At 30.7% G+C, this 25,236-nt stretch overlaps 1 protein-coding gene across 4 annotated transcripts in view; it reads right to left on the bottom strand.

Annotated features, from left to right (window-relative positions):
• LOC143085493 (rho GTPase-activating protein 7-like) overlaps nucleotides 1–25,236 on the bottom strand; it is a 113,201-nt gene that overhangs the window by 17,303 nt on the left and 70,662 nt on the right. For all 4 annotated transcript variants that reach the window (XM_076261871.1, XM_076261872.1, XM_076261875.1 and 1 more), the window contains 2 exons: nucleotides 4,110–4,181; nucleotides 1,879–1,960 (listed from right to left, as the gene is read on the bottom strand). In XM_076261871.1, the coding sequence (XP_076117986.1) occupies nucleotides 1,879–1,960; nucleotides 4,110–4,181 (154 nt within the window). The remainder of the gene's footprint in view (nucleotides 1–1,878; nucleotides 1,961–4,109; nucleotides 4,182–25,236) is intronic.

Raw genomic sequence — 25,236 nt, 5'->3', positions numbered from 1 at the left:
TTTGTAAATTTTATATGCAAATTTTCCACTTACTTTTGAATACTTCAAAGTCCATTAAGAAACAAAATGTTTTTTAACAGAACAAAATATTTTATACTTTCTACTGAAACTAGCTATAGGTTGATGACCGTATAATTTGTGTAATGTAACACCTTTCCATAATAGGGTACCTATCATATGGGGTAAAACCTACAAAGGCAATAACTTATACAAAGGCATAAATATCCTGCCTTAATGTCTTTCACTTTGTGTGGCTTAACACATTATCATTATTCTTAACCCTTGTAACAATCTTAGCCCTAAAATGACCACTAAAGGTGTTACATCAAAACTCATAGTTTAGCAATAAAATTCAAATCAAATTTTTTTACAGACCACCTTTATGTTTTTACCATAAAAATGTGATTATCTTAATTATTCAGACTAAAAAATATTTTAAATTTAAATTTTTCAATTCAACACACTTTAGCATTTATAATTTTTGTGAAATATTTATTCACGAAATTTAAAAAAAATAATAATTACTTAAAAACTTCATTATTTTGAACCTACCGTCAAATATGTGATGACAGCCATTTGTTAGGCGCCTAAATATGAACTTTAAAGTATTAATTTAATATCATTACATCTGATATAGCAATATCACCTAATTAAATATTCATAAAAAATTTCATTGTTAAAAGCAGTGGCGCTTATGATTGGGCAAAGTATTTGTAACTTTTTGATAGTATCTTACAGAAAACCCATCTCTGATATATTTAGAGCCTATGTTAAAGTTTTACGGACAGATGATACTTGACTAAAGAGGTTTTTAAGTGGGGGGAAGATGTAGAATATGATGCCTCTACTTATAAATATCTTATGACACCATGTCATAAAAAAACTTCACTTATGTACACATTTTATATACTTTTTGACAACTAAAATTAAATATTAGCTGTCATTTAAAAGTAAGTGGTCAAACTTTGAAGGGCTATTTTTGATTAAAATCCCCTTATAAAGCCACAGGACATCACATGACTTGCAGAAATGTTCAGGTTTTATTTTTAACAATGTAACATTAGCCAATTAAAGATTAATTACCATGATATAGGGACAACAATGGACCTATGACAAGACCCATTATTAACATGATTAAACAGATTGGCAATTAATTTAACGCCACATCATATTATTTAAAATCAATGGTTTTAAGTGATAAATCTATCATGGTATCAGATATATAAAGCAGGGTGGGGACTACTTCATATAAATACACCAATACTATGGACTTGAATAACAGATCAAAACATTAGATATTAAACTCATCATAAATAATATACATGATATTAAAGGTGTTACCACAGATTTTGATCCTACCATGACCTTCATTTAATAACTTTAAAGTTTAAAAATATTGAAGTCATATAACTTGATGAACAAACTGTGCACAGCTTGTATGGGGGCTTATTTACAATTTTTTTTCAGTCTGAAGTTTTTTTTCTCTTGGGAATTTTTCTCAAGTCTTTTGAACTTTATCATTAATAAATAAGCCATTTAATTCCCTAATTAGTTATCTTAAGACTATGGTCTGAACAGTCAGGACTTGTATGCAGATAAGAATAAAAGGTTGATAAAAATACAATGGAATAAAAAAGAAAAAAAATTTAACACATTTTTTTTGAAAAACCTAGGACTTGGTGACATGAGTATTTTTGATTTTAAACAACATAAGTACTCATTTGCTTTCAAGATATTGGAATTTCATATTCTTCCCAAACAACATCAATGAATTAAACAAAAATCTAAGTTTCTTCCAAATTTTTGTTTTCTGAGTGTTTTCCTAACCCGCCCCAGTCCCCCTCCCCCTGATGCTAAACTCAATCCTAATCTACCAACCTGATCAGAGGTTGCATGGAGTCTCTGTCCAGAAAATCATGGTCTTTTTCCACTGAAATGATGTCAACTGGAAACTGACCATCTGAAGAACAAACACTGAACATTATATCACAACTCATTAATCAAACACAATATTAAGCCACACCACAAATACAATGTACAGGAATTCTGCATATATATTCACAATGACTGCATTTTGTGTGTATAAATAAATACACCCCTTTTAATAGGTCCAATTTTTTGAAAAATTATGTCAAAATTTACACTTTTGTACGCAATATCATTTTTATGCTCTCATTATGCAGAATATTCCATCTGAAACATTTCTTTGCAACAATCCAACAATTCTAATGGAACAATTTCAAATTACAACTAATTTGAGAAATCAAGTTCCTGATTAATTTTCAAATGAAGCATTTCCGTTGAGTTCTGTAAACGCCAATGTAAACCATGCAAAAAAACATTTGATGTAAAATTAGAAGTTAGTTTGTGTAATCGGAATCTGATAAAATTTGGCATGTGGTTTGGTGAGGTGAAATTCTATATGTTACGGATCATGTTTGTAATGACAGAGGGTAAGTGTAGAAATATCCATGGCAGATCTCCAACGATGCACCGACCTACTGGATAAAGGTATTATTTCACAATTTAAGGTGGGTAAAAAACTTGTACCAATTTTTTAAACATCTTCAGTGGATATGAACTGAAGAAGATCGATTGCTATTGAAATTTAATTTAAGAACAATTTTTTTCTTTTTCTTTTCAATATATAATAAACCCAAATATGGATAATAATCATTGGTTCATCACCCGACTTAAACAGTGAATCTATTGGTCCTAGGTCCAGGTAATGGACTTTGATATACAATCAATTTAAAAATATACAAATTTTGGAAGGACAATGATGTCTTGTAATTGTTAACTATATGTTAAGGAAAAAAAAAATACAGAGAAAATAATGATTGAACTCTGTGGCTTTCAGACAAGAAATGTAGATATAAATTGTGATTTTTTTTTTTTGGCAAAAAAAAACACTGTTTGAATGCATTGTCGATGAAAAAGCAATTGATCTACCAAGATGCTATGAGAAAAGAAGACCTCAAAAAGTGTTGTTTAAAGTTTTTATCTGAGAGCTTGATAGCAGTTTTCACTTTTTTTAAGTTGAAGTATATCCTATTAACCTATATATTGGTATCTCTACAACAAAAATAGACACTTTTTTCTTATTCTCTTTTTCTACTCTCTTTATGCTAGATCAGGTCTGTCACAGCTGTTCTATTTGATTTTCTTTACGGTACTTGTCAGAACAGATTTTTTTTTATGAATTGTGATTCTATTTTAACAAATATGTCACTTCAAAGTCAGCTTGTTCTGTAATGACCTAAAGACTCACAAAATCTAATGAAAATCGGTGAAAAGAGAAATAAACCAAGCTAAAAGATAACAAATTCAAAATCTAAATAAAACTTCAAAATTAAATCAAAAGCTCGACTTTTAAATGAAAAGCATCAAAACAAGTTAGGAATTTATCATAATGCAATTTCCTGTTTACGATAAAAGCTTTATTTGTTGGCTTTGCCTCTATTATTTTTATCTATGTAAAGACGAAACTAATCCACAGCATTTTAATTTTCTATATCGGTACGAAGTATTTGACGTTTGAAGGACCTAACCCTGGCTTAAGCGTGATTGACCTTTTCCCTATATAGAGTAATACTGCTATTTTAATGGACGGGTTTCTGAGATGGTAGGTGGATATGTGATATATGTATTATGCATTGTCATGTACTCGGGACAAACAGCTAAATTCAAATTCAAATTTCTACATTGCAATGAAGATAATTCTTTGTTCAAATAATATAATACTGCAATGTATCCTTATTTAAATAAAATTCCAATATCAATTTCTTAATATATTTTTCAATCATCTGATACTTTTAAATATTCATTTCACAATATCGAGACAATAATATGACATTTTTGGAGGAACCCCACAGTGGTAATAACATAAACACATAGATCGTGAGAGGAATGCTCTATCGGTCATTTCTCAAGAGAAATGCAAATCCATGTTAATATAAAAGAAACAAACATGGTTATTAAAGGCTTTACAACTTACAATTTCTGGACCATGCTACCGAAAATCTGTCACAATTTAAACATATTATCTTGTCATATACGATGTTTAAATATGGGTCGTACTAGACTCCTACAAGGTCGGATCAACTTACCATCATACATCTGAGCATACTGAGGGAATCCTGCTTCTTTTAACCATCTAGTAGCTTCTACTGCTTCCACTTCTGAAATGAGAAAAAAATCATAAATATAAGTTAAATTCAAAAACAAAAGCAGGGTAAAAATATTGGATACATCATTTTGTATATTTGGATCTGCAAACAGTAAAAAGACAACAGCAAAACAAATAAATATGAAAAAAATTCAAACCAAAGGCATGGTACAAGTATTGAATGTATATACATGTATTTGGCTCTGCAAACACTTTTGAAGACCACAGCATAATAAATGGGTCATATATAAGAATAGACTTTTGGTGACAGCTTGCAGAAGATTACAAAGGGTGTTATAACCCACTATATTGATCCTATTGTGTAATAAATAACCTTATAAAGGACAGTAAATTTAGAGGGATTATAAAATCATGTGGTTCTAGTGTCATTAAAATCCCCACCAACTAACATCCAACCTTTGAAGAATTCCTCTTATTGTGTAAGACCATAAACACTGCATATTTGTATAATTTCATTAACACCTTGTACCTGTATTAATAATTCCTTTGATATCTACCTGTAGGACTTCAGTTCTTTAAAACAGGTATATCCTGATATATATATATATATCAAGGCCAAATTTTTTTTTTTATTAATTCAAGCAAATTATAATGTTTTAGGTTATAAAAAAAATGCAATAAACCAACAAACTATTCTATAAAGGAAACTGCTCTAGTGTGCTATTTGTACATTCATAAAATTCTATTTAATTGCTCACGTATTTATCAATGTTTAAATTCATACAGAAGAAGTTAACGTGATAAATATCTCGTGTTTTTTGTGCATCTTAACCAAACATGAACTTTAATAACTCTTTATAGCAAGTCTGTTCTTGAATGATTTGTTTCACTTCAATCTATGCATACTATACATATTTGTATTTTACTTGACGTGCTACACAGCAACAAGATTCATTCAGACACTTCCTCCAAATTTTAATCCACATGATAAATATAGCATCTCAATTTCTATTTCTGAAACTTTATACTATCATGGCAGGTATTATAATGTTTGTTCGTGCTGTACTTATAGAGTACTCGAAGTAAGATCTGTAAAGTCAACTATCAACGCCCAATACTATTGTCCAGTATCCCCCTACGGTATTGTCCAGTATCTTTGACCACTTACAAGAGTTGGCAAAAGAAGAAAATCACGAGTGAAAGCAAATAAATTAAACCCTCAGGAAACGAAAAATAGCCAATGTAAAAATATTGCCCACTTTACCCTGATGAAGGAAAAGTCAACTTGAGAATAAATAAACAATAACTTATCAAAACTTCCTGTATCAAAATCTGAAATCGTGACCCGCTGGAGATTGGTTTTATGATAAGACCTGGATCTTCTAATAATCTCCTCCAGAAAAAATGACAAGATTATCAAATATAATTTTTAGTATCTCTCTTACTTCCTCCCGATAACATTTTAAAGTTTATGTCAAGGTCATTTCTTCTTCATTCAATTTATTTCTTCTGAAATATCAATGCTTTATGCTAATAAAATGAAGAACAAGGAAAGAAATTATGCAGTAGTATCAAATTCAACAAAACTGTTTGATTTTTGCCGATATTCTATACCCGATAATCTGATCTTTTTCTTCTTCAACATTTAACATTTCTGTAGATTAAATAAATTGAGTTTTCCTCTTGTCTTATTCTTTAAAAACTTCAGCTCTGAAAATTCCTATCATCATTGTCCAACAAGAAAAACATATCAAGTAATGCCAACATTTATTAAACTCCCTATTTTTTGCACCAACAAATAATGTATTTTATAAAGTTCAAACTATCATACAAATACTTTTATAAATTGCTTTTCTAATAATTAAGATATATTTGATTAAAAAAAAAAAAATGAAAACATTTTTATCAAATATTTGACTCAGATAGGAGGGAATGACTTTGTATATATGACTGAATTATTGAAACATACATAGATTTTACCATTATATGATCACTTTCAATTACATCTTGATCAAAACCTTGGCATTACTTTACAACCTCAACAAGACTATGTAAGGAATATTCTGAATAATTTTATCAAAAGTGAGATAAAACTTGTTGATTCAAGCCTCTCATAAATACATTTATATGTTAGATTATGACGGGATATCATAAGAAATGTAAACCCAATACGTCTATGATACGGTATAAACATCAGTTTGATACAGTAACAATATAATGCAGGATGACCGATTTGTTATATGTGATATTTATATTAGAAATAGAGGAATGAATTTCTTGGTCCAAATTTTTCGGGTATTATCTTTATTGAAATATAATCATATAGACAATCTATTTCCAACGTACTTGCACACGAAAAGATTATTTTGATAGGTTTTCAAGTTTTCAATGTTCAATTTTGTTAAGTGAAAAAATCTTCAAATAATCTTAAAAGAATTATAGTACTTCCACAAACTTTTAAAAACTGTTAGAAATTAGAAAGAAAAAGTCCAAAGTCCACTAGAGATCACAGGTATAAACTACAGTTCCAATGTTTTAGTCTAAGACTATGGTGACATTTTGTTTGTGCATGTCAAAAAAGAAAAATTTGAAATATTTACCAATTTTTGTCAATGATCACATGGCTACTTAAACATGTCACTTTTTTACTAAACTATATGGATGGGAAAAAAGAATTTTTATATTACCTTTTTGTTTGTATTTTTTACATCCAATAAAACACATAGAGGACTTAATGCTGCATAAATCTGGTAAAGACATCTTCCTCTGACAGTCATTAGAATGCTTTAATTCAGGATCATACAGACACTTAGACAGAAGTTTCAACGCTGACAAACTAGACATGTCAAGATATTTGTACTGTGTCCCAAACTACAAATGTTTTGCCGTCTAAAGTCATGTTCAACATATGAACCCTCTTAATCAAATATGCTGTTCTTTTTATAAAACACTCAAATTTCTGATCATTGACCATTCAGAAACTTGTCTTGATATATCTTTTGACTTTTTCACCTGTACAAAGAGCCCTTAATCACGTCAGAAGTGAAACCTTAGAAAAATATTGTTTTTTCAACATTAACACACAGTCAGCAAAATATTGTTTGTTATCTGAGCAGAAAGTGTCACCATGTTATGTTGAGCAGGAGATTGTATGTTAATATAAGATTTCACATCCAATCAACTTTTTTCTTCCAATTTTATATTGATGATTATATAGAGATAAATGTTTTAGAATTTTCAGCAGGTTTACAGTTGTCTCAGGAAATTACTATTCCTTTGTCGCACTACAATCTAAACCTTAGCGGTAATATTTCAATCAGGAAAATGTCTTTCCTTTGTTTAAATTCATAAAAAATATGAATAATTACAAAACCAGCACACTACTCTATAATTAATATCCGGAAACACTCCCTTTGTTATGTCACCTGAATTGTTATAAAATAGCGTAAACACAATCCAACAGCTGTCCAAGAAAACAGGTTCTAGCCATTTTTATGTAAATCATTTTGTACTTCTTTCTAAGCACAAATAGCTTTCAAGTACAGAGAAATATATCCAAGTAAATGTTAGAAAACTTAAATCGTAGGCTTCCATAAAAGCCTGTGTCGACGGTCCTTGGAATATATATTAACTGGTTTAATCAGATCCCCTGTTATCTTTCAAACTATTCAATATGGTCAAACCCTTTACCTGGCTTTATACAGGGATAAATAAATGTTACCAACATTTCTATTTGTCTACAAACATTGGAGTACAATATCTCTTGTTTGTTTTACGAAACTGGACTCATGTCATAATATAAACTTTATAAAATTCCAAAACAAACTTCTCTCTTTAATTACAATCTCCTGATTGAGCCTACATCTCAAAAATCATATACAAATACTCAAATACCTGAAACTTATATATAAATATGTTTCCCACAAGATCTGAGAAGCAATGTTGGGAAACAAGTTTGATATTCAGATCGAGTCCCAATAAACCAATCCTTTGTCTCTTCATAAATTATAAATCAGGGTTATAGTACAAATTACAATTTAGCAATTAACATTTTAACCTTCCTTTGCAATGACAATAGACATTAGTTTTTGTCAACAATTATATAGGTGCTCTGGAAATTAATAAAAATTCTCAAACACCATTTCAAAATGAAAATTGAAGAAGTTAAAAACACTCAACTTATATTAAAGTACTAGATGAATAATTCAAATATAGAACAATTGAAAATAGGTGAGAACATTAATAAAATGTCATGGCTTTAATTTGCATACATTTTCTATTTTTTTTTCTTTTGTTCCATTCATGATAAACATGTTTGTATGAATTAAACTTGAAAGGACAAGCAGTACAATGACACACTCGTCCTCCAAACTTACAACTTTTAAAATCAACTATGTGCACCTAATTCTACAGGGAATATACCTTAGGGGAAGGGGTTAGGGGTCTCTTTAACTCAGCTACAACAGATAAAACTACAAGGTTTTTTAAACAACCTTGGCTACCAATTTAGTTTGGTGCAAGCAAAAAAAGTAGTGGATGAAAACAGATATAGGATCGAATCAAAGGTCAACAGCTGACTTTCATTCTGTGAAAATGGTCAAAAGTTATGCAAAGTTACATAATCTTACAAATATAAGAAATTCAATTATTATTCTTACTGCTCATGGTTTTAAAGAAAATTATCTTGTATTAACTTCCTGTAAAAGTCATTATATGTATATAAAAGAAAAAGGAGTACCGGTATTGATTATTGAAATAGTTTTCTGTGTCGGCTAATTCCCTGAATAAGTATCGCCACATGTATTTCTGTCCACAATCCAATGCCTGTGTACTTTATCAAAATTAAATCTTCACCTTCACATTTAAGTCCTTTATTTATTATACTATTCTTATTATGGACGAATATTACATGTAAACGTGTGCCAAGCAGTGTACGGGGAAACCTTGTATCTAGGCATCACTTGAATGTGTATTGGAATGACAATTGAGTCACCATTAGATTGATCAGTATTGATTTGTAGTTCTCTTTCTCAATTATTGTATACATGTAATCCCTCGAACAATCTACTTAATCAAGGTCCTTAGTGATAGTAGTCCAGATTGATGGTAACAAATATGTCATAGTATTGGTCTAAATGTACTAAGAGTAATCTCCCCTTTAAATTGTTTCATTTAAATAACTTGTAAACTTTGTATTTCTTAAGACAGAAATCATTATCTATCTACAAAACTTAAAATAATGGTTAAGTAAAATACATTAGTTTCCAAATTTTATTACTTTTAAAGTTTTAAAAGGTATCTTTTACTATAAAGTTTACATCATGTTTATGAATAATGAGCAAAACCCTAAAATATAGAAAAAAAATACACAGTTAAAAGTTTTATTTTATAATAATAAATCATGTCACTTGGAGATGGTCAAGCACAGTGACGTCAAATATTTTGATTTATTTGTCCAGGCCACTATTTATAAAACTTGACTATATCTCAGTCCAAATATAGCCTATCTGTGCAAACTGGACTAAAATTCATATTTAATTTGTTTCAGTCAAATATCTGGCTATTTGATGTAGCCATAATAAAAGATTTGTTGATATTTCATGTGGTATTTTTAACACCCGCGACAGGAAGGTATTTAGCCAGACCATATAGACACAAACCATTGCCCAGTTTCCTTTATTCATAACTACTACATGTAATCGAGATGTGAGAGTTTTGTTAAGCCTGTGTAAATGGACAAATCAAATAATGTCCACTTTTTAAGTGGTCAGTTTAAAACTCCTACAACAATGATTGAATTATCATTGTGAATTTTTCTTGTTAAATGTTTAGCATTCTTGTAGATGGAGAAGAACAATACTTTATACACAATGCACTATGACACATTGGATATAAACTATGTACTTTTGTACAAGGTACTATGTAAAATTTTAAGGGTCATTTATCAAAACTGTAGTAACATATAAATATGTAAAACATTTTTGGAGCTGCTCAGTGACTTCCTTAATGTCCCACATTTTTTTCTCACTTTTTGCAAAACCATGACTCTTTTTGTGTGCGACTTTCATTCTAATGATGTTCTCAAAATTTAACTAAGTAACTTAACATCATGACAAAATGGTCTGCCTGAACTTATAACTTGGAAATTAAAATAAACTTTTAGGTAAATGTGTTTTAATTGTGTCAAAGTCATATTTCATTGTCATATGTTGTTCTTCACTGGAGAGGTTTTATTAAGTATCATGTTTCTTTGATATACATGAAATATGAGTTCTGATGGATAGTGAAGGGTGAGATGAGGGCATGTTTCATGTCAGGCAATCTAGCCCAAAAAGGGATTTGTTTATACATGTCTGTGTGATTATTATGATACTATCTACAATTAGTTTTGTTGTTGCTGGTGCAGTGGGTTGTGTGCTTAATTGGTTGTTGTTTCTGGTGTAATTGGTTGTACGAGTTAGTTGTTGTGGTTGGTATAGTAAGGGTGTGTAAAAGATATTGTTCTTGCTGGTGTAGTTGGATGTACATGAGCTGGTTGTTGTGGTTGGTGTTGTGTCTTGAAGTTGGGAGCATATGAGTTAGTTGGTGTGGTTGATAATTGTTGTGTTGTTGGACGTTAATTATGTTGGTTGTTGTTGTGTCAGCATATGAGTTAGTTGGTGTGGTTGATGTTTGTTGTGTTGTTGTTGTTTTAAGTTTAGTTGGATGCATATGTGTTGGTTGTTTGTTGTTGTTGTTGTTTATTGGCGTTTCTAGTGTAGTTGTTATATGACTGAGTTGGTTGTTGTTGTCAGTGTTGTTTGTTGTTGTTGCTGTTTATTGGCGTTTCTAGTGTAGTTGTTGTATGACTGAGTTGGTTGTTGTTGTCAGTGTTGTTTGTAGTTGTTGCTGTTTATTGGCGTTTCTAGTGTAGTTGTTGTATGACTGAGTTGGTTGTTGTTGTCAGTGTTGTTTGTTGTTGTTGATGTTTTAGTAAGATGTGTATAAGTCACTGTGAGTTGTTTGTTATAACTGGCGAAGTTGGTTGTTATGGTGGCTGAAGATGGTTGTGTATGAGTGGGTTGTTATAACTGGTGAAGTTGGTTGTTATGGTGGCTGAAGATGGTTGTGTATAAGTGGGTTGTTATAACTGGTGAAGTTGGTTGTTATGGTGGCTGAAGATGGTTGTGTATAAGTGGGTTGTTATAACTGGTGAAGTTGGTTGTTATGGTGGCTGAAGATGGTTGTGTATAAGTGGGTTGTTATAACTGGTGAAGTTGGTTGTTATGTTGGCTGAAGATGGTTATGTATAAGTGGGTTGTTATAACTGGTGAAGTTGGTTGTTATGGTGGCTGAAGATGGTTGTGTATAAGTGGGTTGTTATAACTGGTGAAGTTGGTTGTTATGGTGGCTGAAGATGGTTGTGTATAAGTGGGTTGTTATAACTGGTGAAGTTGGTTGTTATGTTGGCTGAAGATGGTTATGTATAAGTGGGTTGTTATAACTGGTGAAGTTGGTTGTTATGGTGGCTGAAGATGGTTGTGTATAAGTGGGTTGTTATAACTGGTGAAGTTGGTTGTTATGGTGGCTGAAGATGATTGTGTGTGAGTTGGTTGTTATGGCTGTTTAAAGTGAATGTGTATGAGTTGGTTATTATAGTTGGTGAAATTGGTTGTGTATGAGTTGATTGTTGTGGCTGATATAGCCAAACAGAAAATAATCCATTTACATATATATCATATTAAATTATAAAACTTGCAAGATTCTTTCATTAATTCCTAAATTCTGCATCTTTCCCTGACCTAATTTCTGCTTTTTAAATGGGGGCAGTAATTTGTTAGGGCAGTTACCCTTGGCATTCTATTTAAGGTCCGAAACTATTTTAAGTATTTATGACCATCTACTTCAAAAGACTACTGAAAATAAAATTCTTGATAAAAAGTAAATTTATTGTCACTTAGCGCTATAATTGTCTACTTATTCAAACAAAAGCTGGGCCAAGGATTCAATAAAAAACAGTTTTATCAAAACTGTCCACTATATATATTTAATAAGCATTTTACACCAAGTAGTGACCAGCACATAAAAATGTCAAACATCTTTGAAGAGGGTTTATTTTACATATGATGTATGGCATTACACCTAGTCTTGTTATTTTTCACCCTATTTAAAAGATGTCAGAAATTTAAATAGGACATTAAAGACATTTCTCAAGTGTAAAATTGATGTCCATAATTCATTCAAATTTTGTGATTTTGGACAGATAAGTTCTCACATATTTATCATAATTTTGAAATCTGATTTTATCTCGTTGACAAAAGTATATTTTACTTAACAATCATGATGAATAGGTTTTTGTTGGAATTGACAGAAAAATCTCTGAGGCCAAAGTTGAAATTCATTTATAAATAATGTAGAACTGTCAAAATTGTAATAATTTGAATAAATACAAAGAGCTAAAACAAATTAAAAGTTATAAGACAATAACACATTTCAAAAAGTCTACTACAAGTTCCGAATTTACCAGTAAAGACCAACCAATAAACCAATTTTTCCTATCTTACTGATATAGAGTTCAGGTGATTATGAAAAAAAGAATCTTGCATATCGTTTGCACCTGCCGCTCAGGTGATTCCTATGATAACCTATGGATACCCTTGAAGATAAGAGTTATCTATCTTATTTATTCAAATAGTAGTAATTCTTTCTACATAGGTACAAATACCTTTTCTTTTAAAAGAGCTTTCTTGAGAGACAAAACAACCAAAAAGACAACCAACACATTTTTCTTCTAGTGAGAAAACATTCAACTTTTCACCTCAAAATCATAGATCACTTTCGTCCACATTCTGATCTCATTAAGGATGTGAGTGGATGCATTATCATGTATGACTTTCTACCACCCCTTACATGTGGACATTTTAACTTCTATCTGACCATAAAGTAAAGTGTAACACCTGTTAATATTCCCTTTGATCTTACAGGTTAGCTAATTTGTACCTGTACAGGAAGTCAAAGATACTGGATGACACAAAAAGGTATCATACAGGATTTTTACATAATCTACATCAGATATCATACTTCACATGTTGTCATACTCAGTTTTGCATAAATTTGTAATTTTGGTTTAAAATTTTCAATCCCTGGTAAAATATCCAATGACCACTAATTATAAGGTTGTCTTATTTTTTAATGGTCATTTTATGTCCTGCTGGTCAACATGCCATGTAAATCTCTGTAATTTATAGGCCAAATGTAGTAATTTTATGTAACACATGTTCAAAATAGTGTGGGAATTCCCTAAATATGCCCTGGAAATAAATGTACAAGCATAAATCTTAAAAAAAATAATATCTTCAAATCCATGCACCTGGTACATCTAAAAAGTTATTTGTTTCATTTAACATGTTTAAAAAAAGAAAAGAAAAAAAGATTTAGAATAAGCCAATTTTCATTCTTATGTCCTGCCATATTAAATATATTATTATCATCTCAGCAGGAACCTTTCCTGTTTAACAAAGATCCCTGAATGAATCCTATTCCCCACAAAGGTTTCACATCCTTTTGATCTATTATTTTCCAATCTACTAGGTGTGACTTGTATTGATTTTTGAAGTACATGTATCAATTACATGTGATAAACAAGTGTTAGTTAGGTATCTGGTACTTTACATGTGATAAACAAGTGTTAGTTAGGTATCTGGTACTAACAAAGACAATAAGCATTCTAAGAGGAGGACTTATTCCAGCTCTTGTCACTCCATCAAATCCTACCCTAGAAAGATATATTTGTTTTCAGCATTACTCAGATGAGCAATAACAATGACTAATGGCTTGTACTGATTCAAGGACAAAATTGACTAAAACAAAAGATCCCTCTCATCAAGGTAAACACTTACCATTCTTAATGTAAATATCTTCATAATAACTACATAAGTGTATGTTTCTATCCCCCTTCCTTAAAGAGCCCTCTCCACAACAAGTCCACTGCCACTTTAGTACATGCTTCTGAACAATCGAAGTCACAAAACTTAGCATTGTCTAACTTTTTTCTAGTCAACAAATTCCCATTGTACACACTTATAGTCCAAAGTCTCAAAGTCTAGTGTATTTTGAAATGAAATAAAGCACAGCACAAAAATCAAGCTGAATTTTCACAACTCCAGGAAACAAAACAAGCCTTTGTAAGGTTAATAAAGTGAAACCCATCAAATCTAAGCCAAACAGCACACAACAATGTGAAGAGTCTGAAATCTTCGTTTAATCCATCGGATGGTAAATTTTATTAATCTGATCCTCTTAAAATTCCGTGGAATGTCCACAAACTTTTGTTTAAATCTCCAATCTGAAGCACATTATATACAACTGGTTTGAAGGGTGGTTCTCCACAATAAACAATGATTTATCAGTACCAAGACTTACACTTCATCAACTGCCAAAATTAAATGAAGCACACATTTTTGATAGTCAATTAAGTCTCTATTCTTCTTGACCAAACTCCTGGTAAACAAGAACCACATCTATCTGACCAATTATATCTGATATGCACTAAGGCATGTAAACCATAGCACACCTGACCAAATGTAAAAATTATGACAGGTATGCATTTACACCTGGTTATTTCTGTCCAGGTGAATGCTGGACAATTAGATAATGACCAATGAACAAGGTAACTTAATCTCCTACAGGGCAGTTATTATAATTCATTTTTATTAATAATTTAGTCAATTATAACAATTAAGGTGGCTCCCAGATATTAAAATGAAATAAAATGCCACAAGGTATAAGGTTAATAAAATGATAATCCATGTTGTATCTTGTTTTAACAATCTAATCTGATAACAGGAAGGGTCTCTATATTGCTGATCTGTCCTTTTCTTATTGAACTATCAATTAATTAATCATTTATTAGAAAGTTGTAAAGATAAAAGGTATGGTCAGTGATTGTTTCAGGATGGTCAGTAGGTAGAAAGATAAGTATTATCATCTCAAGGTAAAAGATAACATTTCATTATAAAGGCTATCAGGGACCTTGTACTGGATCAGATCAAAGGTTTGAAAGTAAAAGTTAGTGGAAAGTTAGTAGACTTAATATCCTGTTTTAAAATGTCCATAACTGTACTCAATAACTTGACCAATTAAATAATACACCCAAAGCAGTTTTTACTAAGTTCCAGAGTTATTTACTTTATTCCATCAGAGACATATGATAGGTTTCTGATTCCATAGACTATCAGCTATGATCAGAAAAATATAAACCATGTTTACAGTAAAAAAAAAAGGGTATGCATGTTATGTAAGGGATAACAGCATTGGAAGACAACATTAAAAGAGTAAGTAATGGCTTTATGCTAGGGCACCTGCTTGAATGAACAATAATAAATGAGCAATAGTGTTCAAGCACATGTTTGGATAAATGAGCAATAGACTTATTAGTATTCAAGCACCTGTTTTAATAAATGAGCAATACTAGTGTTCAAGCAACTTTTGGGATAAACGAGCAGAAGTATTCAAGCACCTGTTTAAATGAAAGACCACCCAAAATCACAGAAGAAAATGAATCATTAGACCACTAAATATCAGTACTTGTGGATGTAGGAAAATGTAACTTTGCAACACATCCAACATCAACTTTATTGGGTGTTTATGCAATGAACTTGTTTGTCTCCTTTTAATTTGTCAACAATTTTGCAAGGCATTTCACACAAATTGGTACATTCACCTGGGATTCAGGGAATAAGTAAAATTTCAGATGTATATGAAGTTAAACTAGGAATAACAGACCTACAGTGTAAGCTACGTTATACTGAAGGGTGCTTTGTACGGCAAAGGGTGCATTGTACGGCATTAAATATTACAGGGCAGTTAGTGCTTTTTAAAGGTTAAATCTAGTCCAATATCTCTTAGATTGTGTAATATTGTTTGCTTATGAGCAAATTAGAAGTCTAATTCTAAATCATTTTTCAATTTTAAAGAAATGATTTCAATTTTATTACCATCTCATGATGAAAATAAGTTTACATTTCAAGTCAAATTAATTTCAATGTTCAAATAATCCTTTGAAATAAAAATGAAAATTCTACTTTAGGATTAAATTTACGGTTGATTAATTCACTGAAAGGTTAGTGATTTAACTGGTAATCAATCAAACACTTCTGATAAAGAGGCATTATGGGCTAAGTGTGAAGGATTCTGGGTAACATTGCATAATTTAGATTACTAGGAAGTTTGGTCAAGATGTCCAATTACCTAGAACATATGTCCAGTCTTTTGCTCTCTCTTAGTAAAATTAATCAGTAAAATCAACATAATTAATGGTCAATGAACATAATACTTTTACCAAAAAAGTCATCTCTTTGTGACCATAATTTATTTGAAAATTTTACATGTAAGTACAGTCGACAACTTTTCTTCCAAATCAGGAGTCGGACTTTAGGGAAAACAATATTAGGTTAGGAGATTGTGGCATCAATTTTTAGCTACAGTCTTTTATAATTCTTCCACTTCAACCTCAAATGTATAATTCATATACCAAGACAAAAACATAAAACACCAAGAAGATAATACTTTAATGGGCACCCCTGTAATAACCTCTTGATGTATATTTGATAGACAATTCATTCCTTCAATGAACAGGTGTACAAAACTTTGGTTCTGTACTTCTTTTCAAATAAAAAAGAATGATGATGCAAATAAGTCATTTTGTTTAATATTTGAAATAAAACTGTCAAGACTTCAAACTTAAGGTGCCAACTGCTTTTTTTTCTTTTTTCCTTGTAATTATTTTCACAGGTAAGAAACTGTTTATCAAATCTTGTACAGTCTGAAATCCATGTAAAATCCTTCTCTGACCAGTGAACCTTAAAACTGACATGTAATTAACTCTTCTTTCCTATCACATCTATCTAGAGGGTTAAACACCAGAATTAATTCAGAATTAATCTTTATTTACTTACTGCCATTCATCTATCGAAATATCTTTTTTATGAAAATTTCATTCATTTTTGTTTAAACCACAAAAGTTTGATTGGTGATTTGTTGATTGAAGTAAAATTTAACTGCTTTTAATCCTTCAAATATTCAAGTCATAAAGATTTTCTCACAGATGTGTGAATTTCAAAAGAAGACAATATAAATGGAAAGAATAAGAATTTTCAGGTGTAAGTATTAAGTCGTTAAAAGTTAATTTTCGCTCTGTGTGGGGGATTAGGGTTAATCATGTGGTCAAATTTGTTTTGATGAGATTTTCTACTGAAGTAACTTTCAATTAGCCTCAATTAAATAGGGATGAGTAGACAAACAACAACAATAGGGACAGGTAGATAGACAACAATAATAGGGACAGCCACAGGTAGACAAATAAGACAGAACTTTTACATACTAGTACATCTATCCTGGGACCACAAATATAGTTAATAGTGGGTCTTCCAATGGATAGAAACAAGTGCCTGTGCCTGGGACCCTGTTGCTGGCTTATTATAATGAAACTGACCTAATATTAACTTGCTTTATTAAGTGTAGAAAATAGGATTAAGTGTGTAGCCTGCCCTCTCAAAATAGACTAAGCTGAAATGGCATATAGACCATGTTTTGGTAATTAGTTACAAGTCCCCAAAATAATTTCAGATGAAAAATTAAATAGAAGATGCTCAGCTGTCACGTTTGTTAAAGTTTCTATGTAAGTTTGATTGCATTCCATCAAAGAGATGAAGATTCTCAAAGTGTGACATGAAGTAAGACAACAGAAGTCATCCTGGAATAAGTGTTGACACGAGGCTGGACGCTGTAGGGTTACATTACACTTTCCTATGTATATAGTTAGATAGTTAGAAGTACAGGAAATCCTCTGTTTCAGGAAAAACAATCACACTTAAATACTTGTGTGATGATCGTAGACTCTTTTCACTTGTGGATTCCGGTTTCAATACATGAACTTGAAGCACTTAACTTAGTCATATCTTTACAAGAAAACAAAATTTCCATTATTTTTTACATAATGAAAATAATAATCATCAAGAAATTTGATTGAACTTGATGCATGACAAATACTTGAACAAAGTCCATTGACGTAAAATGCATAAAAAATGCATATTACATTATAGTACATTTTTTGCAGTACTTGTACATTTGTTGAATTTTTTTAGAAGACATTAATATTGAGATTTTATCCAGCTTATGATTTACCCTACAGTTACATCAAAAGTCTAATATATACAAACTATGGTTTGACATTTAAACCAACCATTTTACTGTAATTTCCACATTCCAGGGAGTAAATAGCGCCATTATTTACAATAAAGTATGTAAAATGTCACTGTAATATTTAGGTATTTATCATCTGTGATGAAAAGCTTTTTTTAACCATGAATATTAATTCATTATAAAAGTACCCTAAATACAGGACACTTAAATTGTTGTTTATAAGTAAAGTGCTGGAGGTTTCAAGAATAATTAGCAGGCTTGCTGAAGCAGATTTTAGAAATTATAGATCACATATAAAAAGGGAAATGTGGTATGATTGCCAATGATACAACTCCCCATGCAAGTCACAATTTGTAAAAGTAAACCACTATAGGTCAAAGTACGGTCTTCAACATGGAGCCTTGGCTCACACTGAAACAGAGTTCAATATATGATAGATTGCCAATGACATAACTCTCCACAACAAACCAAATGACAAAGACATTAACAACTAGATATACTGTCAACATATGGCCTTCAACAATGAGCAAGGCCCATAATGCATATTTTTTACTTATATACTAATTATATATATATTATATATTACATAAGATATATATAAGGACACTTTGAGAAGTTACAATTTCTATGAAATGATCTGACATGTATTTTCAGGAAAATTGTTCGGCAAATATAATTCTCAAGGAAGTTTATGGATTATCAAAAATACAGAATAAAAAATCTCTTGTTCACTTCTACTTCATTTACCTCACAATTCAGATTTAACCTTGAATATTCACTGATATATGTTTTTTATGAATCTCAATTAGCATTAAAACAGTATGATCTTAGAAACATGACATGATAATTGTCATGTTCTATATATGTAAAAAACATTCAGGTCATGCCATTTCGTACTATTTTTGGTGAAAACATACTACTAAGACGGAATATACGTTGTTTGTGGACTAACAACTTGTTAGCATAAGCAGCTCATGTCCACTGGAGCAGTAAATTTGAATCAGATTCTCGACTTGACAAGAGTCTATCAAAATGTGACACTATACCTTATGAATAGAGAACTATTTGAAATTCATATGATATATGATTTCAATTTAAAAACAAACCAGTCAGGCATATAAGTATGAAAAAGACTCATCTTTTATTCTCCTTGAAAAAAGGTTATAAATTCTATACAGTTTAATATACACTATAGTAATAAGAGAATATTATATGTGGTATAATATAGGGGTGCGTAAATGAATGAAATTTTCAATTTGGTTCATTTTTATGGTGTAAACTCTGATTATTTAAACATAAGTTTCTGTGAAATTTAGGAACCTAATTATGTTAAATAATTCTTTTTAGCAAATTTGCTAGCAATAATCTATACTTCAATATGACCATTTAACTTCTGCGGTTGCAGTGAGCCATCTATGCAAAAAATCTGTAAAATACATGTTGTACAGAAAGTTCATGTAACGACTGGTAAATTGAAATATTTGCAACAAATAAAAGCTAACTTAATTAATATCGTCCATATTATTGTATTGATCAAACTATTAGAGTAACATCCTCATCATTTCTGTGTATAAACATTATAATCAATTTCCCTATGAAATAAACAACCTGCTATATACTCACCACAGAGGTTCTCCAAAGCTAACTCAATAGCAGAATGTATATCCATCATTAAAACAAATTTCTCAAACTGTATAAAATTTTAAAATCCATTTTTCATATTTTTCTTAAATCCATATAGTGAAAGTTTTGATGGAAATGAAGCCAGATTCCTGTTACTGTGAAACACATTACTGAGAGATCATGTTACACTATAAAGATGACCTAGTACACAAGTCATGTGACAATGAGGAAAATTAACTTTGTTGTGTAAATTACTGATGTTTTAACACCTGGTCTCTAAAATGTCCATATATTATCTCAACATGTCCATTTCTGGTCACTTCACACTGACTTGATTCCATTAATTATGACATACAGGAAAGTAACTCTTCATTTTTGTCATTTTCCCCTCCTACATAAGTAAACTTGATCAAATTTTCTGTTCTGCCCTGATAATTTTATATCAATTTATAAACTGTTACAATCAACTATTCAGGGACACTCTATAATTTTCAGCTTTTACAAAGGAGTTGATTTGATAATAACAATATGATAATTTGATAACCTAAGGTTAAGTTATGCTTGTAATTTTGACTTTTTATCTATCTGGAACTGTATATCATGACACTAGTACATGTACATGTATAAATCGATGTAGTCGCACCTCTTATAATAATGATAATTTTAATGAAAGAACTAATACTATAGTCCTCTAAATATAGTCAATATAAAAAAGAATGATCTAAGACTTAAATGAGACAGCAACTCTAATATCACAATAGAACCCAATCAAGAGATCTAAGGACCAATGGACAGACATACACCAATATATCTCCCTCCTTTGGAACAGGGTATAAATAATCCTAAAACATAATTCTTATTTATTTTTACAAAAGATGTAACATCTTAATACCTAAATATTTTCGGATAAGTTTATAAATATCTATTTAGCCTGACTTTTCACCTTCACCTATTTGTAACTGTCACTAAAGCTTTATAAATCTAAATCTCAAATCAGATATATTTCCTTAAAATATAAGCCTGTCTTTGTCTTCCTTTAGTGCAAACCTACAATTTAAGTGATGCAATACTATTAAACAGTATGTTTGTCCCTTACAGCTAAAGACCCAATACAGGTTTAATTGTTCAGGAGACAAGCATAAACCCCATAATTACCTATTTAAAAGCATAAAATAGATATAATGCTATGATTTATCTAACTAGACTACCCCAGCTTAAGGAATTATACAAAGGGATGGTTTACTAACTTTTTTACCTAAGAGACTGTGGTCAAAAGATTACCGAACAGATTTATCTCCATTTGAGTAAAATATCATAGGACACTTGTATAAAAGTATGATCAATTTTTATAACACGCTTTACTTTACATTTATTAATCTCTTTACCTGTAAAGGTACCAACGACTTTTTACTACTGATGCAAAGGCAATTCAGAGCAATCATTAATTCATACATGTCCATGAAATTTTTTAGTTAAGGCAGTAGCTTTTTTAAAATTTTGTAATAATTCTCATATAATTATGTTTAAACAGGTTTTTTATCGACTGTGAAATCCACCCACAACATCAAATTAATACAGGTTAAATCTCATACACCCATTTGTGGTTATTATCAACTACCTTCTTTTGTGGTAAAGTAACTTAAAAGAAACGAGTGAAGAAGGTATTTCCAACCTATATAGACTTCTTTGATTGTCATGACATGCCTTACTCATCTTATGACCTCGGGTAGCTTAAAATGAAAGGAAAACTTGGACGATAAGGGATATTTCAAAATGCACATACTTTTTTTTCTATGTTATAACATAGATTTCATAATTAATCTTTGACTGAATGGCCATGGCAACCATTACTATAACATGCAAGCTTATACAGTCCAATAAGCTGACCAACATTTCCCAGAAAAAAGCATTTAGTTTTTATACACAGTTCTAATGTTTTTCTTTCATGGTTCTTTGGTGTTTGTTATAAAGCTACCCCACATTCCCTTGTTTAGCTTCTTACACCATTGTGGTCTTGTTTTATACACCATTGTATTCAGGAGACATAAAAAAGTCCTGTAAAATTGTACAAGCATTCCTGTGTTATGTTAAGAATAACTGTATCATTTCACTTTGTGTCCTTTTCAGTACAAGAAATAAGTGGGCGTAAAAAGTTTGAACTAATGTCCACAACTAGTCCCATTTACCATGTTTAGACAAAGACAATGTCCATTCAATTTTCTGGACATGATGTTATCTATCCTCAGTCAATTAAACTCATCATTTACAGAAAAGAAAAAAAATAGTGATTATCCGTCATGTCCAGACTTGGAAATAAATACTGTTTATTTTTGCCTGTAGCCCATAGGTCTAATGGAATATGTCCAAACCACATGTTAACAAGTGTGTGTTATAAATTGTACCCCTGACAAGATATAATATGACAAAAAGAGGATAAGAAATTGCCCTACAATTAAATCCTTTTATTATAAAGATCATGATGCAGATATAGAAAGTGAAGTCAATGCCTTAATTACTCTAAATTAATGACGATGTGGAGAAAAAACTTTGAAACCTGTATTTATTTATTAGTTCACTGGGATGAACTGGTTTTAAACAACAATTTCTGTGACCATGACCATGGGTCAATTTCCACATTTTAACATAGCTGTCAGAAGTTAACCTTTTAATGACTGTAAATTAATCTATTTGTTCACCATTTTAGAGTAGAGGGCCACTGACTTTTTACACATATAAGGGCACTCATCTTTTTTTTTATGTTTATTAAGTGAGACAGAATGAACCAAGTGTTTCAGGAGACTAGAAAATAATCTCGATAATCAATGTTAAGCCTTTTTTTTTTTTTAATTTCAAGCTCTTTTGTTCTCCCCATACCTTTCTTCTTCAAAAAAACAGTTTATGAGAATACATTCTAAAAAAAAAAAAGGTGTTTATATTTTCTATTCACATACATCTTGCTTATATCAATAAAAAATAAGTTATACCTGACAAAGAGACCATCAATTTAAGATAGTGGGCAAAAAATAGAAACTAAACGGTAATTAATCACCATATTTATCTATCATGTAATAAACAAACCATTATTTTCATGTTACAGATCATTAAAGGTCATCAGTTCAGCGATCAAAAATCATAAAATATTGACATATTACACAAGAAATGATGTATTCCCCATAACCTGTCAAACATCTTATTATCAGGACATCTCAGGTGTGAGATAGAGTTATTGCCCTTGGCATAAGGAAAAAAATGTCAAAAAGTGAGATCAAGATGATAACGCAAAATATTAAAATGGAAATAATATATTGCAATGGCTCAAAAATGTGGTCAGTAGGTTAATGATAATAGGATCTGCTGACATGCATGGCTTTTTCTGTTTCTATTTTAAAAAAAATGACACTGATTAATGAAGTCCAGCAACAATATCTATTACCAGATTGTGCCTAAAATAAAGAAATAACTTATCATGTTTGTAAATGAAGGTTAAAATTGTTTTAATAAATATCACTAAGATTTTCATCACTGCATGCAGTTTTGACAATAAAAAGGGAGATAACTCAAACTGAAACCAAAGCAAAAGATGCTGGAAAACAAATTAAAAATATCAACAATTGGGATCCGGAGAAATACAAATGTTAATTTTCATATAATTGGTTTTGGTTTGAAGGAGTACTATAAAGTCATCAAAAAATATATTCCCATTCCCTTTGACCTGAATATTGGAAATGTGTACCATATATAAGTCTGAAACAACTGCATATGATCTTATTTTGTGTAAATATTTCATACAAACACATATAAAATATTCTCCATTCTTAACCAAGTTGAGTTGTAAGTATAGCTTTGAATAAAACCCCACCCTAAACAAAAATCAACAAACCCTTCAAAGTATTTTAAAATGAGACTCTATGGACCTTTTTTGTCGTTTAAACTACAAACAAACTTTTACCACAATTGTTTGATAAAAAGAATTTATTTGTTTGTTCGACACGTCAAATATCTGTCGCCACACTATTGTTTTATAAAACCTCCATATAGTTTGCTAAAGGTCCACTTGATTTGTGTTTTTGGGTCAAGAACACTTGAAGTTGAGTGGATAATTACCGCTTAAATATACATTAAAGGCAGAAAATTTGGCAGCATCTCTACCAAAACAAATTTATGGAGTATTTTTACAGTTCTTTAGTAAATAAAGTTTTATTTTATCAGCTAACCAGTGAAGATTTACACCACTTAGACAAAGAAAATTTCCCCTGTCACGTTCCACATGCTGTACCATAAAGCATATTTAGCATTTTATAGCATGGAAATTTACAAGGAGAGGTCACTAGAATTAAAACAAGGCTTAACTCAGCTCTATGACAAAAAAGTGACCTCTAAGTAAAAATATTTACATTTAAAACATTATTCAGCAGTTTTGGGAATATATATGACTAGGGCAAAAATCAGTTAATGTACTTTTAACGATCTTTAAGGATATAAGTAGAAATAAATTTTACCAAAACAAAGTTAATAGGAACATGAGTACATTTAATATGAAATCTTAACTGCAGATCAAAATGAAAGTAGTTTGATTAAATATGATAAAACTGCATAGAAGAAAACATTTACCTGAAATACTTTGGTGTTTATTCCACAAAATAGTCCGTAATTTAAACATATGCATAAACCGTTCACTACAAGCCTTACATACATGTACAACAAAAAAGAAACAAGCCCCAAAGACAATGACTGGTTATTTCATAAAACCATTACTGTTATGATTTACCCCACACCTACCTGTAGTTTTAATTACAGGTGAACTTTTGCCGACACAGTTTATTAATTACAAAGGTGACAGTACATGTCAGCTACCGACTGACCACCATAAATCGTTAGTAGATTATATAGCCTGTGATAATATGTTACATGAGCAGGTACCTACCACTACATGGTCGAACTGTATGGTATATTAATGCTTCATTAACTTTTCAATTTTATAAAAATATTTATTTAAACCTCTGGGGAGAAGGAGGAAGTTAAATGGACACAATTAAACTTTAATAACAGTTGATCACAAATAAGACTGTTGCATTACATTACAGTGTTGTGCAAAAACTGTAAATTTATTAACATGAAAAATGCAACAGTATCAGGTTCGCAATTCATATTTTCATTATGGATTTTCCTTCATTAATATTTTGTTATTGGATTACATTAATTTGATTTCACATTCTGGAAGGGATCAAGGATTTTTAATAATAAATTACGCCCAAAATTTCTAAATGTCATGTCTTAACTTTTAAAATCAAACAAACCCTAAA

This window comes from Mytilus galloprovincialis, chromosome 8 (genome assembly GCF_965363235.1).
Source record: "Mytilus galloprovincialis chromosome 8, xbMytGall1.hap1.1, whole genome shotgun sequence".
NCBI lineage: Eukaryota > Metazoa > Mollusca > Bivalvia > Mytilida > Mytilidae > Mytilus > Mytilus galloprovincialis.
The sequence above is the reverse complement of the archived record's forward strand: the minus strand, read 5'-3'. Positions and strand labels throughout refer to the sequence as shown.